General features: G+C 44.3%; 1 protein-coding gene across 4 annotated transcripts in view; it reads right to left on the bottom strand.

Annotated features, from left to right (window-relative positions):
* Positions 1-1,196: 1,196 nt before the first annotated feature.
* Positions 1,197-15,152, bottom strand: part of LOC142814620 (protein sax-3-like) — a 162,130-nt gene continuing 148,174 nt past the window's right edge. Inside the window, exons 14-27 of one of the 4 annotated variants that reach the window (XM_075893670.1) lie at positions 14,244-14,408; positions 13,614-13,641; positions 13,283-13,447; positions 12,575-12,737; positions 9,412-9,502; positions 9,209-9,283; positions 8,448-8,644; positions 7,500-7,794; positions 5,619-5,726; positions 4,473-4,667; positions 4,075-4,182; positions 3,845-3,955; positions 3,142-3,271; positions 1,197-2,076 (exon numbers count right to left, since the gene is read on the bottom strand). In XM_075893670.1, coding sequence (XP_075749785.1) covers positions 2,049-2,076; positions 3,142-3,271; positions 3,845-3,955; positions 4,075-4,182; positions 4,473-4,667; positions 5,619-5,726; positions 7,500-7,794; positions 8,448-8,644; positions 9,209-9,283; positions 9,412-9,502; positions 12,575-12,737; positions 13,283-13,447; positions 13,614-13,641; positions 14,244-14,408 — 1,859 coding nt within the window. In that variant the 3' untranslated portion in view covers positions 1,197-2,048. Of the gene's footprint in view, positions 2,077-3,141; positions 3,272-3,844; positions 3,956-4,074; positions 4,183-4,472; positions 4,668-5,618; positions 5,727-7,437; positions 7,795-8,447; positions 8,645-9,208; positions 9,284-9,411; positions 9,503-12,574; positions 12,738-13,282; positions 13,448-13,613; positions 13,642-14,243; positions 14,409-15,152 lie in introns of those variants that run through there. The other 3 variants (XM_075893671.1, XR_012894990.1, XR_012894989.1) reach the window with 3 other exon arrangements.

The raw sequence follows: 15,152 nt of genomic DNA, 5'->3' as shown, positions 1-15,152 counted from the left end.
TTAGGCGGGTCTTTTGAACTGACGTGAAATCGTTCTGAATTAACGCCGCTAGCAATAATTATACGATGTGTTGAAACATTTACGGTATAATTTTGGCATTGCCAGACGCAAAGATACAAATTACTGTTAAATAACTCTCAAACAAAACTTTCGCTGTTAGGGGTTCTTTGAGGACAGAAAGGACATATACGTAAAAGAGTGTGTCCTCTTTCGATAAGCGCATGGCATCTCGCACTGGTGTGCCTTTTCTTTACATAATCTACTTCATGCTCAACCTGAAAAATATAGGCAGCAGAAATCGAATACGCGTCCTTTTTCGGCTCTTGGTCGCTTGCCAAGTCTTTGCAAACGAGTAATATGAGCGCGATACGTAGACAGGGAAAGCTAAGACGCGAACGAGTGCTTGTCCCCGTCTTTCCTGCCCCTGTCTACGTATTGCGCTCGCATTTCAAACCGTCATGACTCACCAACTCGCTTAATAAATTTGAAGAGTAAATAATGCAGGACGTGCGAATGTCGGCTGCACCACAAATCAACGCGATCAGTTCGTGCTGTGGTGAAGGCGCCGTTTATTCTATACCCTTGTCTAGCGGCTTCATTTATGTCGGTCTAACCTGAACAAAAGTTTCTTAGACATTGTGACCGTGCTAGTTGCAGGGCATCTAGGCATCCAATAATCCGAGACTGTGAATACTCACCTCAATTCAGCAGCACGCGTACACTACGCAGTTCTGGTAGAAAAAATTTCTCGAGAAGTCGTAGAAGCCCCCCAAAAAAAACCGTTAACCTTAAAGACAGCTGGGTCAGAACCCCTGAACTGCTGCTAAAGAAATGACTGCAATTTTAACGTACGGCCTACCGCATTGCCCCTTCTATAATACTCAAGTCTTAGCTTAACCTATTCCACACATATTATATACGGTTTTATTTTTATGATCGTTTTCACACAACTCGAAACAGCGCAAGACATGATGGTCTGGAAGATCGCAAAAAAACTTTACTCGGTGCTCATTCTGTTAAAAAAGCGAAGAAGGAATGGGGAACAGTGCAATGGCACTTGACAGATAGCGTAAAAAAATGACCTGAATATGTCAATGAAAAAGTAAGAAGATATGTTTCTGAAGAAGTATCAAAATTCAAGAACAGCATGCGGCAAGAAGACAGACAATCGCTCTCGAGTAACACACGTCTCAGACTTTCAGCAGGTAAACAATAGTGACTTCTTTTATTTCCGTGACTTCATTCTATCTTCTGGTTTTTGTACACGCATTTTACGTAAAAATTAAGCAAAGTCTTCAACAATAAATTAAAAGAAAAAAAAAGCCAGGGTACGCTGACCCACGCGGAAGGGATAATGTCGTCTGTACACAAACCGGTGATCATCTCTGAAGACTTCGGCTAAAAGCTGCGCCACGTAGGAAGAGTGTCCCGCAGCGCCCACTCAGCAATCACAATATGCAGAGCTCAGTCCAGTAGTGATATGCTCTGAAGTGGCGGCACTGTAAGAGTGAGCCAGGCGCTGACGATGTCCACCGCTGTACAGGCTTGAAGTCCGCAGATACAAAAGGTTGCGATCACCTTCGCGCTTGCATATCTACAAAACAAAATCTTGCATATATATAATTTTTTTACACCTCTTGCTAAGCTCACACGCACCACACAAGCACTCACGAAAACACAAACACACCAGCTTCGTCCTCCGGTGCACGAGAGGTTCGATGCCCGAGGTGTCTCGATTTTTCTTCCAATTATTGCATGGTATATCCGTATTTGGCACTCGTCGCATCCACTTGCATACTTTGACGGACTTGTCGCGCTAAAGTGAGCTGCTTCTACGACAGCAACGGAAGGAACTTGGTCGGCAAGTCACGTCGACGCGTTTACACAGCAGTTACATTTCCACCAACTTTTCGCGTTTGCATCCGTATGTAAATGGCAGGATCTTGATTAGTGGTCCTGATGCAGGACCACTATTTTGTCTTGATGAAGTAGAAGCGCTTCTTTCATTCTTTGTTGTTGTTTTTTCTTCTTTGAAGAAGCAACGCACTTCATGTCAACCCATGGTAGAAATGGTCACTGGAAACACACACACAAAAAAGAAAGTCTGTGAGGTTTTCTATAAATTTAAGGCATCCAGGCATATGCAGACACTGCGCGCCAAACTTTCGTGTTCGACAACATTGATGGAGTATGTGAGCTTCCAGCTAAACTGAAGTGCACGCCTCCACTTCTTGCACATGTCACATAAGTTCATATGCATTCAAACCAATTTATTGGCACCTTTACTCCACATGTTTTATGTTATCCTATTCTTCTGTCTTGTGAATAATCTTGCCTTAATATTTTTTTTATGCCTTCACGCTTGCCGTCCTCAATCTTTATAAGTAACCTTAAGAAAATATGCCTTCGTACCTTTGGAAACCACAAAACGTGTTCAATGATCGACACAAACGCTCTCAACAGAAACGACGGCATTGGGTTAAAGTGCACTTTCTTCCACGGGATAGCACCTCATGCCGGCACTGTGCTTTATATACTGCTAACCGTAAACCACACTCGCGCAGGGGAACCAAAACGCGAGAGAGCGTTTCATCACGCGTGCTCAAGATCAGGACGCACTCTGAAGTAACTTATTTACGCCACGCCACTTCTGCCTGCAGCTTTTATGCCGCTCCCAGCATGCACGTCGGGACGAGAGAACAGAAAAACCAATTAAAGGGCATGGCAAACTACTGTGAGGGCCGTAGGCGGAATTTTTTTCGGGGGGAGGGGCGGATGAAAGAGGGGGAAGGGTTGAAATGGTGATTTTTCATTTGGCATGCCTTGGCGAAACAAAAATTCTGGAGGGGGCGCGGGCCCGGTATGCTCCTCCCTCCCTAAGCCACTGAGTGCTGTACTGCGCGCGTTTTTTTAACAATTTCAGAAAATTTGCAGCAGTGTATTCGTGAGACCGTAAACGAAGGTAATGGGGCCATAGGGTGATTACTTAGAAAAGTGGTTAAGGGCCCCTCTAAAGAAATATTCCGGCACGTAATAGTCGATTGAATCTTTACAAAAGAGCCAAGCAGCCACTGGGCAACAAATGTCTGATGTACTTGTAGAACAAACAAAAAATAAACTGGAGATTTTTTTCCTACTCACTTTAATATTTGGGCACTGACTTCTCCGTCTCGACTTACTGCTCTCCACTGTTTTCGTCCACTCTCAGGAGGCGTCAGCAAGTGGGGAGGATCGTGGTAAATGTGGAAGCTAGGTGGCTTGTATGGTGCACCTGAAAAGTAAACAAACAAGTAAATGCAGTTACGAGCTCATGAATGATAACGTAAAATTAGCACAATGCCTATTGAGAATTCACTCACATCACTAGAAAAAAGTAATTCTACGAACATAAAAATTTATGCGTGCGTTAATAAGGAGGAGGAGGAAGGACAGCGAAGGTGTGTTAATCGGGCTATGAGTTGAGGCAGGCGCGTTATCACAGACAATCATTATTATTAGATTGTAGCTTTTATGTAAATGCACTGTCGCACAAGTAAGCGACTAGCGCACACTTGTGGTAAACAGTTTTAGAAAAATCGGAGCACCAAAAGTTGTTTTATTGCTGCGCAAATATAAATATTTGTGAATGGCATTTCACTTCCGTAATGAAGTGAGTACTGAAGCTCAATATAGCTCGCCCAATTCATTGCGTTGCAGACGCTGCTGGACAAGTTTGACTTAAAAAAAAAAACCCGCCACTTAAAAATTTTTAATCGCAATCGACTAGTAAAGACCATGTCCTTAAATTGTCTATTAAACTGCGATGGTCATGCCAAACATTTCTCGGCCGCTTAAAAGTGCTTACCATCATTGCTTTGCATAGGCTGATTATTTTCATCATGTTCGAGACGCTGGTCATCAAACGTCCTCTGACTAGGCAGGCTTAATGAAAAAAGCTGATTCTGGGGATGTGCTTCTGCAAAACGAAAATAAAAATTTCAAGAATAAATATATTGAAGGTCGTGGAACTTTCTTTTTGCAATAGTACATTTCAATTAACAAGACCTCCTTAACGCTTCGTTCTGTCGTACTTACCAGTATTCTTCATCTGATGCGTTAGTGTCTTACTCGCATTGGGCGGCAAGTTTGTGACTTTTTGATTTTGCTGGTTATGATGCCTTTCGTGAGCACTGCGCTTGGCACCTGCACATCAATGAGACGGCACACGCTTTTGTTTAAAGCAGAAATAAAGGAGCATTTTTTTTTCTGCCATTAAGCTATGCCGAGGATTCAAATCTCATGAGTAACGTACACATTTACAAGTTTTACGTGACGCGAAATGACGTCCCTCTCGTCATTAAACGCAATCTTTAGTGGTTAGTAGATATCGCAGGCAATATAATCTACGGCAGCTATCTATCAGCACTATGGCCGCATCTCTGAGTTCGCGCATCATGTACGGAGTGCCTCTCTCAAAATGGTGAATAGCGGACCTTGCTCTTGTGCCGGTGTTGTTGTAGATACGACTGAGCCGTTGACTTGGAAGCCGGAATTCTGCGCTGCTCGCGCTACTGCGCTAGCAAAGTCCACCTCGTTGTAGACGGGGTCGTCATAGGAACTTGCGCGGCTAGAGCGGCCGCTGGTGCAAGAGCTGTTGCTCCGCTCCGTCATGCTGGCCCACGATGGCGCTGCGTAAAGAAGCAAAGAGAAGAACATTACGTAACTTCTAATAAAAACTACTGAGCCGGCAGTTATGGAACAGCAACACGGAAGTACCCCGCCACGAGTGACGAGTAACAGTTTTCATTGTAACTGATTGTTATCTTTGTCGGCATCCTTTTTTTTTTCAAAACGTAGCGATGACCAATAGCTACACAGGATGTCCCTTTTATTCACAGCTTTACTTTATGAAATACAGTACAACCTTATTTCTCGCTTATTTCTTTATTTCTTGCTGGTCCACGATTCCTGCTTGTTTATTTCTTGCTTATATACAAGACCGCCTTTATAACCTGTTGTTAGCTACGCCTCTATACAACCCCGGTTCCTTGAATCACACACCTCTTTTTTCTCTCCGCCAACATCATAAAACGTATCTTGTTCACACATTATTACTTCGTTCCCCTCCAAAACCAGTTGTAGGGTGTAAGCTATTGTCTAGACAACCTTTTACCAAAATAATTTTGATACTATTTTTGCTTTCGATGAGTTAGAAGTAACGTAACTACCCTGTTATGCTGCGAGCGCCAGTTTCAGAACGCAATCTCCTTGTTTCCCCCAGCTAACGTCGGCAAGCGGCCCTTCGTTCCTCTGTTCTTTCGTGTGACGTATTAGTGCGACTTGCATACTGGTAGGAATGGGGGTAAATCTACGCAAACGTCGTGTTCTCCGAACGGCAGAGCGTGGCCTTGCACGCTCCATCTATGCAGGGTTAAGGCATACTTTCCAGCTAAGCCTAACACAAGGCATGGCAATGCTACCCCACAAGGGCAAATTCAGTTGATAGTCAACACAAGCCCACATGAAAACATACATTGATGCTGTCAATAGATAAATCGTGGTAAAGTTGCCCCAAGCTCTCTTTTTTTATTGCTCGTAAATATGAAGGCGTACTAAACTTCGTGGCAACAAATACTAACCGTGGCTTGGTGCATAATCTGTGTCTCCGGCAATGCTGGACTCTATTGAACGCGGCCGTGTCATTAGTTCCAAATCCGAGTCAGCATTTGTGGGCTCGTATATGTAACCTACGAAAAAAACAAAAAAAAACTTGGCTGATCCTTCCATATAGAAATCGATTAACACTAAAGTAAAACGTGTCTTTGCAGAGGTAGGTGAGCGTTTATTGTGCATCGTTTCAGCATCAGCAACAAATTGCTAAGACGCGTTAGGAACGGCAAGCAGCTCGAAACTTGCTGCGCGCACTTCAAGCAGAACGCACTCACGAAATTAGCATACACAGGAGGAGTGCGGACTAACAACTGCCACATTTCTTCCTGCGTCGTGCGTCAGCAGCGTGCTCCTTTCGCTACCGCGGCCGTGGCCGCTTGTGAAGTGACCTTCGTCTTCTCCAGAATTACGAGTCTGATAAGTGCACGCGCAGAAGAAACCACACTCGGTGGGACCATGGGGGTGGGGCTTCGTGGAGGCGATGACCTTGAGAGCTCGTCGAACACGAGATCGTCACGTCATGTCGCCACTGATAACGAAAACGCGCTAAAGTTTCAAAGCTCTGAGAACTGCCAAATGGTGTCTGGTGTATACAAATGCCTTGCCACTAGCCCTCCAGACATTGTACGTTTTGTAGCGTAGTAATGCACGCTGAGGATCGAGAAGTTGCTGCTTCGATTCCGCGCGACGTATCTTTACCTCCTGACTTTTGCTTTGCAAGCTCTTATTATAGATTTTTCAACATCACTTCCGCGATGGACGTCAGCGGAGCCGTGTTGAACCCCGGCATTAAACACTTTCGTGTTAAAAAACAGATCTTAGTTGGGCGAACACTCTCGTTTCTTATTTCATGTCCACGCTTTCTTGACGTTTAAAGTCTACATTTAATTGCCTTTCCTAACTCTCTGCGATGTATCAGCTGCATTTATGAGAGGGTCATGAACCAGCAATTGTGCTCGGTGGAAAAACACATCCTGTAGAGGATAGCATACACCGCTATGAACATCTCGACCAAATTTCGCACTCATGTGTGGCAAAGAAAGCTTACCAGCGTTGCCGAGGGTGCTATTTTTTCGGGCACCAGTTTTTTTATACAGCGGCCTGGGCTAACTGCTTTCGGAGTTGGCAGCACCTACTGTTTTTTTTTTCACTACGAACAAAATACATCATACGTTTGACCAATATGCGAGAGAATCGAGAGAGGTGGTCAGATCTGATGTGCTCCTTGCCACGGAATTCCCCGAATTGCCGGCACGACGCCTGATAGTCTGCTAATATACAAAGCTATAGCCACACTCACGCACAGGAACCTCTACGAAAAAAAAAAAAGCGACAGCACTCATTACAGTGCTCAAGGTCGTGACATGTTCTGACTAAATTTCTTTTCTCACGTGCTACCCACCCCTATGCAGCTACCACCGAACGTGTCTGTACGCGATCAGAGAGCACATAAAGCGTGTGACAAATCAGTGCGTCAGTGCGGCTCCACACAATTTCAACGTATTCGACAAAGTTTCGCGGCGATCGACTTGCGGGTTAATAAACTCCGACACCAGCATCATTTCATGATTACTTGAAGAAGTGGTTCAAAACATCTTCAGCACTAGTTGATGCAACGGGTTCGGTAGAAGAGTTCGTTTCAAGTTTCTTTTTGTTTTAAAGTTATCGCTCGCACATTCTAAGTTCATTTTGTGTAAGGGACGCAACTTTTTCGATCGTTTAGGTACACGAAAAAGCACGCAATGTGCTACGACACACTTTCAACAGACGTCGATGCTTGTACTCAACCTGGGCGGCACCGAACCGATATCCTGTTGAGTCTGTGACAGAGATCGAAGAACGGGGCTCACTGATGAGTGATGGCAGCGAGGACTGCACTCCCCTGTCTATGATAGGGTTGCTGAACAGCTGCTGCTGCTGCTGCTGATTTGGCTGCTGCTGTGACTGCTGGGGCAGCAGCGGTTTGAGAAGGGGCCTTTGCCCCTTGGGAAAGAATGGCGGGACGTTTTGATAGGAGTCGCCGTAGGAGCTTCCTAGGCTGTTGCTGGATTGGTTCATGATGCTCCTTGGGGAGTGCGTTTGTACTCGAGGCTGACCGTGTGCTCCCCTCATGTTGGACGTCGGTTGTGCTCCGTTTATTTGAAACTGAAAAAAAAAGTTTGTTGTACTGCGAGAGATGGAAGCAAAATAGGCGACGAATAAATAGACCCATGCTTTTCGTTCAGAAGCTGAAGGGCATGGAAGATGCTGTGGTGTACAGGAAAACTCGGGCAAATATGAGCGTTGATTTGTTTTTAGCAGCCTAACAAGGCTAAAACAGGACTTAGCTTTAATGTCTATTTCATGCATTGGTTGGATATATACTCAATATGCATATGCACAGTCATGCAATACACACAGATACCACTCAAGCGAAACCCTCTCCCCAAAGCCTTTGAGGCATTGTTCATATGCTCATTTTATTGGTAGCTCAATCAAAAGGCCCGTCTAACTAAACTGCCCTTAAGAAAAAAAACCGTAAACAGAGAAGTTGTTTAACAAGATTGAGGTATGAAATAACATACACTGGTGCTTCCTTTAAAAAAAGACACACCTTAACAGATACGAGGTACATCCCTAGGTCACATATACTGATAATCAATATTTAAAAACAAAACTATGCTGGGAATACAAAGTATTTCTAATTATCATTTTGGTGTTGCAATAAATGCTTATCGAATGCCAGTTGGTTACCACTCCAAATGTTGAGCTTCCACTGCATGCGTTGTACTCAATGCACGCATTCTAACAGTGCTCACCTTCTGCTTGAGCTGCGCATCGCGAGGTGGCGTTCCTCTAAGGCAGGCTGGAGTACCAGTTGGAGACCCAGCCTCGCTTGGTGGTTGCTCAGGTGGTGGAGGAATAAGTTCGGACCAATTCATCATTGGTCCCTTGGACGAAGACCCTCCCCGAGAAAATTTTTGGCGGCACTTTTTGATTGGCATTCCATACTCATCTGAAACGACAGCGATACCATGGCGTTGAAGGTACACTTCTGTTCTAGCGCAGTCTTTGGCCTCAGTGATTGTGCTTCTAAATACTAAGCCCCATATGAATACTAAATACTAATCCTCATTGTGTGTATGCGCCATACAGCTTCTCAGGGTGTTTTGAGCTATTAGCAGTACAAATAATGACCAATTAGATCAAAACACTGTTATAACCGTTAGAAATATTTACAATAAAAATGGTCGAAGCTCTGAACGCTCATCAAAATAAAGAAAAGCAAGAAATTGAGCATAAAACAAAAATTGCTCAACGGAAATGCGTTATGCACTCGCAACATTTCCCAAGAAAAAATTTCAATGTATTAAGAGTAAGTTGTCAGAATTCCAAAGTTGTACGGAAAGCACCAAAATGTATTGCCTCTGTGACCGCTCTAATTAAACAGCCACATGACACCTCTTATTGTTTACATGGCTAGCATAATATTTTCAATAAAACAGTTGTTCTTGTGGTCAGATAAATATGCTGTACACAGTTGAAATCAACTTCGACATACTGTGAACAAAACTATTACCTGTTGTGTAGCTTCCCGAGTCACTCGCTGGACTAGCAAGCTTGTCAGAATCTAGCAGCCGATCTGTAATACCATCTGCAAAAATTATCAAAGCAGTAAGGGTTAACTTTACTGCGAAAAAAAACATCATAATGGTTAAGCTGTTTTAAGTATTACTTTGGCATCATGAGCCAGCTGAAAAGAAAAGAAACACCAATGCCCACCTTCACTCGCGCGCGTGAGCTCCAAGTCAAAGCCCTTCTCAGATTTCCGGCTTCCTTCCTCGGCTGAGCTACCACTGCGAGCATCCTTAGCCTGAGAGGGAGAAAAAAAAAGAAATAATGACTCTTGGTTCTATTGGAATTGTGAAAATCCGAATAGCAATCGATATGTAGAAGACACATTTCGATCAGTGGTGGTGCATAAAATTATTCAATAAAACATTTCGCAAAAAGTTGAAAAAAAAAACATGCGTTCTCATCGCCGAGTTTCAACTAGTCAACACACGTAGACGCCATACTAAAATGGGTGGATTTTTCATGGTATAATATTTAGCGAAGCGCTGTTAGTGCTACATTTCATGACCTAGAACTTGCTTTCCGTGCTTGATTGCCGATTTTCCAATATATACCACTGCATTACAGACGAACGTTTTTTGTCCGCCGCTACATAAAACCTTCGTGGAAAGTATGTAGCTAAGGCGTTTTTTTTTATTCGTATTCCAAATCCACCAATATACAAGACACTTTTTGACCGTTTATCATGTGTATGATCATAACGCTAATGTCTCGATGAAACAACTGATTTAACTACACAGTTAGTGCGCTCTCCCAATATTAAGAAATGCCGATGTGGTAACAGATGAATCACCACGAAAACGTGTTGCCGCGTTACTGAGAACGCATGTACGAGATGTCTAAAAAAAATGAAAAACCACTAGGCCTACGCAGAACACACACCACAGCCATAGCGAAAGTTGTGAGCGCGACCTTTCAGAGCTTTTTTCTAAACACTTCTTGAGTAACAGCTACAGGCATATTCGCAGGGTACCCTACGCAATATTATTAAATTTCGTGTAGCAGGCAGGCACTCACTACGCTATCCTTAGGCGTTCTTGGGAGAAGCGTGGTATCCACGATACACTTACAAGGAATTTCGCGCAAATTTTTACGCAGGAGCTGACGACGATAGAGAATTGTACCTGAAGTGGGTATGCGTCATAATCGATAGTTGAACAAGAACAAGCTTTTGTAATGGGTTGAAGCATTGGCCGACACACTCGTTACGCAATTCGCATTGTGAGACGCCCAGTTGTCTTTTTGCTTCTTTGTGCTGAAACACTTTACTATGCTTATACTAACGCGATCCCTCTCCCATCAGGAAGTCTGCTAGGGAACGTTTGCTACGAAATTTCAAGCATCGTCATGACTTTGCGGTAGAATACTGGACTGCCATGCAGGCTACCCGGGTTTGAATGCCGTTGTGTCTGTGGTGCCTTTATTTGCTAACATTTTGTTTTTGTTATTTCGTGTGACAGTAGTTAAGGGCCCCTGCGGCGGCGGCGGACAACAATGGCGCACGCGACTCTTGTTGCGATCTCATAACAGCTTTCGCTGCTGTATAGATGCCTATACACATGTCTATTCAGAAGATTCAGTAACCATTTACAATGCGTGTCTTGCGACAATTATCCAATCCTCCTGGAGTCTTTGGCGTCAGAGCTGTTTAAGCTGGAGCTTGGTCCTTGTGTCGTTCCCTTAAAGCTACTCAGGCGGATGTGCGTCACAGGAAATGGGCGAGCACCCCCCCCCCACCCACACACACACACTACTATGTGCAGCAGGTGCGAGGGAAAGCAAAAACAGTAGAAGAAAACAGCGGAGTGAAGAAGAGAGGCGGATAGTGGGGGGGGGGGGGGGGGGAATTAGGTTGAAGTCTACAGGGGTGGGACAGAGAGTAAAGCCAAGCAAAACGAGAAGGGCTCAGGCAACGAGTCGGTGGAAGGTTGGCGGCAAGTGTTACGCGAAATCTTTGCTGGTCGAACTGGAGAGGAAAAAAATTGCCCGCAGCTTCCCTCGGAGGAACACTGAGGAGGATGCGGAGCATATAATTGGTTAACGGGGTGTTAAAGTGCTACTTACTTCGGTCGATGGCTAAATTGGTTAACGTGGTTGTGAAATGGGGTGTTAAATTGCGACTTACTTGGGTCGATGGCTAAATTGGTTAACGTGGTTGTAGGAGGGGGTGTTAAATGAGTGAACACGTACACACGTATGCGAAAGGGCGGCGCTGGTCGAAGGGACGTCGATCATTGTGTTTGTGGATTCGTTGGAATTCATTTCACCGCGACCTTGGACGTCGACGCGCCGTACAAACCAACCGACGAGCGGCAACTGAGCGAGCGAGCGCCAACCTTGAGTATATATACAGCGCGACGGCGCATGCACTGTCAGCTGTCGAATGTTCGAGAAGGGGGAGAAGCGCAACGGCGCATGCGCGCGCGTCAGCTGCCGATGTTCTCGAAGCGCGACGGCGCATGCGCGCGCGTCAGCTGCCGATGTTCTCGAAGCGTGACGGCGCATGCGCGCTACATTATACAGCTAGCGAATGTTCGTGAAGAGGAGAAGCGCACGCGGTGTGTAGAGGAGGAAGGGTGCACAGATGGTGGAGGAGTGAAGCGCGCGCGGTGTGTAGAGGAGGAAGGGATGCACAGATGGTGGAAGAAGGAGGAGGAAGCTTGCGGACGGCGCCACACTACAAGCCTCGAGTATTAGATGCTCCGCATCTAAAAAGGCGATGAGAAGAGGAAGGAGGAGACAAATGTTAAATTAATATTTTCGGTGAGGCAGTAATCCAACACGGACGCCCACAATTCAAAGGCGACCGTGGCAAACAACTCGGCCACCGAAGCACGCTAGTACTACAAGTAGTTACGGGAACCTTTTTGGTTGCTTTGCCATTGGCGAGAGAACGAGAAAAAACGCAAGGATAAAAACTTCGGAAGGAAGGAAAGAGCAAAATAAAAAAAAAGATAACATAGCATGTATAGTGTAGTTTAGCTAGGGGCTGTGAATAGAAATTGATGAAGAGGAGGAGGCAAGGAATCGGGCAAGAGTGTAAAGCGTAGCATAGTCATGAATATTGCAGTATAGCAAGGACATGAGAAAGGGCTGTGAAGGTTAGGAGTGATGTGAGACTCAGAAGGAGAAAAAAAAATGAGAATACGGCCATCAGCTCTGCTTTTTCCTGTCTTTGCACCCCTAGCGCATAGCCGTCACAATATTTTTCTACGAATCTGCCTTCAGTAGTCATAACTTCATAGGGTGAAAATGCTTCGAATAAACTCACTTCCGCGTTAAAATAGTGCGACAATACCATTTCACTTACAGAACCATTTAGGCTCTTCTGGAGTGATGGGTTTATCAACGTGGTTGTTGCATAGGGCTCCGGAATCGAGGGAAGGTCTTTCTTGTAGAAAGTCGTCATGCTTTGGGCGTCTACTTCTGCATAGTCAGGTGCATTGATCCCACAGTTTAGAGGTGCATAGACACTGTAAATGAAAGAAATAAATAACAAAGTTATCACTTGGTAAAAACACTGACGCGCATTATGAAATTCGCTCATTTCCATTTTATATCGTTATGTTGAGAGGTCGTTGAGGCGCATATTTATTTCGGCCCATTCAAGTACCTCAAGGGGCACGTTAACAGGTTTAAATGGTGTATTTCTCTTCAAAGCTTTCACAGTTTAAAGTTTATCGTCACCTGTACTTTGGATTAACTGTACACTTCGTTATTATACGCGGGCTTCTTTCGGCATCGCGATGTGCGACGCCCGCTGGACGGCTTCCTGCTCACCCATAGTAAAGCACATCGTATTCTAAATCGTTAACAACTTTTTCTACACAGAGAGAGACTAAAATATCAGCTGAAAAGCGCCTCCCGATAACGATGCGATTTGCATTGCAAAATCATCTGGGAATGCCACGGATAATATTATACAGCATTGCTTATGCGAGCAGCAATACTTGCAGGTTATCATAACGGTTACATGCTAGGTTTAAGCATGTTATTGACATGCTGGAAAGCAACTCACCTAGAGTAATTAAGATCATTCGTAGCACAGCTCATTTTGTTAAGAAGCTTGGTTTCGCAAAAGGGGTCCTTGGATTGGTCAGAGGTTCTCCAGGCACTATGGTTAATCCACAAGGCTTCGTGAGGACTGAGGCCAGGACGGCCATTGAGGGAATTGAAGCAGTTGCTGGGGGTTTAGGGGGGAAGCAAGGAAGTCATTGGTTCGTTATTTTCACTAGTCTGGTTTGTCAACACATTTTTCTCTAAGCATGCAACATGCATGCCAAGTGTAAAACAGCATGATTAAAAAGTAGTAACGCAAACGCAAAACATTAGTAAGCAGAATCGCTTACCTGATGTCTTCTTGCTTGTGCACAGGAACTAGGAAGAAAATAAAGAAAAAAGGAATTGTACAATGAAAAGAGACAGTATAAGACAAAATAGAGGTATGGGACCTTTTTTATAATGTAAAGTGTAAAGTTGATAGCAGACATACGGTATATCTAGCGATTTAAATTAACTGATTGAATAATTGATTGACTTATTCGTTCCTTCATTCATTATTTTCTCGAATATTAAGGTGCAGGTGTTGGGTGCATGGGCTTTCAACAATATCATTGATTGATATGTAAGGTTTAACGTCCCAAAACCACCATATGATTATGAGAGACGCCGTAGTGGAGGGATCCGGAAAGTTCGATCACCTGGGGTTCTTTAACGTGCACCTATATCTGAACACACAGGCCTACAACATTTCCGGCCCCATCGGAAATGCAGCTGCTGCAGACGGAATTCAATCCCGTGACCTGAGGGTCAGCAGCCGAGTACCTTAGCCACCTTGGCGGGGCTAGTGGCTAATAAATATCAGGAAATTTGGTAGGCGAAATTATAGAAAATTACACGAGCAAAACAGAAAACATCACGCTAAGGCACGAGACTGACAAAACGTAAAAGAAACTCATCTTTTATGTTTGCGTGCTTACCTGTAGTGAGTGATTTTGCATGTTGCAGTCTTCGTTTTCTTATCAAAAGTAGGACGAAAATTGTGACAGCCACGAGCAGCAAGAATCCAAAGAGTGCAATGAACCATGACTGTGTTACGATGTTCTGAAAAGGTGTAGAAAGCGATGTCGATTCCGCTGGGCTTTCTGTAAAGAAGAAAATAGAATTCGCAGCCTCGTGAACCTCTGAATGTATTCAAAACAATTGTCTCAGCTACGTTTTTGTGTTATTGTTATGTATTACATAGCTGTGCCGCTGTTATAATGCTGGACCATTCTTCCCTCGGTAACTTCCCAGCCATTTTCATCACCCTCTCATCCTCTTGATACGTGAAAAGCTTGTAGTGACGGCATATTCAAACTGGATTTCATAAGTTGTACTTGAAAGACCCCTGGCAGCGCATGTTTAGGTTTGCAGCATTTTCTTAGAAAATTGTAGATATGCGTCTGGCAACGGCAAAATAAAATCCTAATTGCATCGTATAATTATTGTTAGCATGTTTAATTCAGAAATAATTTGCGTCAGTTCAAAACGCCCGCTTTGATACCATAAGAAACTAGCGCCCCACAGCGGGGCAGCACCTCAAACTACGTGTGCTCAATCTTTAGTGACGCTGAACGCGCTGTTTTCATTGAGCTGAACCCGCGGGAGATGAAGAATGAAACGGTATGGGTGCTTTGAGCATGTCCCCTTCTGAAAACAGAAAGTCAGAGTTTCGCCAAAAAGAGCAAAGCAATCAATGCGATAGCAACATATTCGAATGCTTTACGAAGCAAGGTTAGAATATTTAGGAGCAATAATATTTGTAGTAAACATTCGCTTGCTAAGCAACCAGGTTTCCTGTGGCGCGACCATACAGTAGATGACCACAACAAGGCTCGTTGCGTAGT

Source organism: Rhipicephalus microplus, chromosome 4, assembly GCF_043290135.1.
Source record: "Rhipicephalus microplus isolate Deutch F79 chromosome 4, USDA_Rmic, whole genome shotgun sequence".
Classification (NCBI taxonomy): Eukaryota; Metazoa; Arthropoda; class Arachnida; order Ixodida; family Ixodidae; genus Rhipicephalus; species Rhipicephalus microplus.
This window is presented reverse-complemented; position numbering and strand designations above follow the sequence as displayed.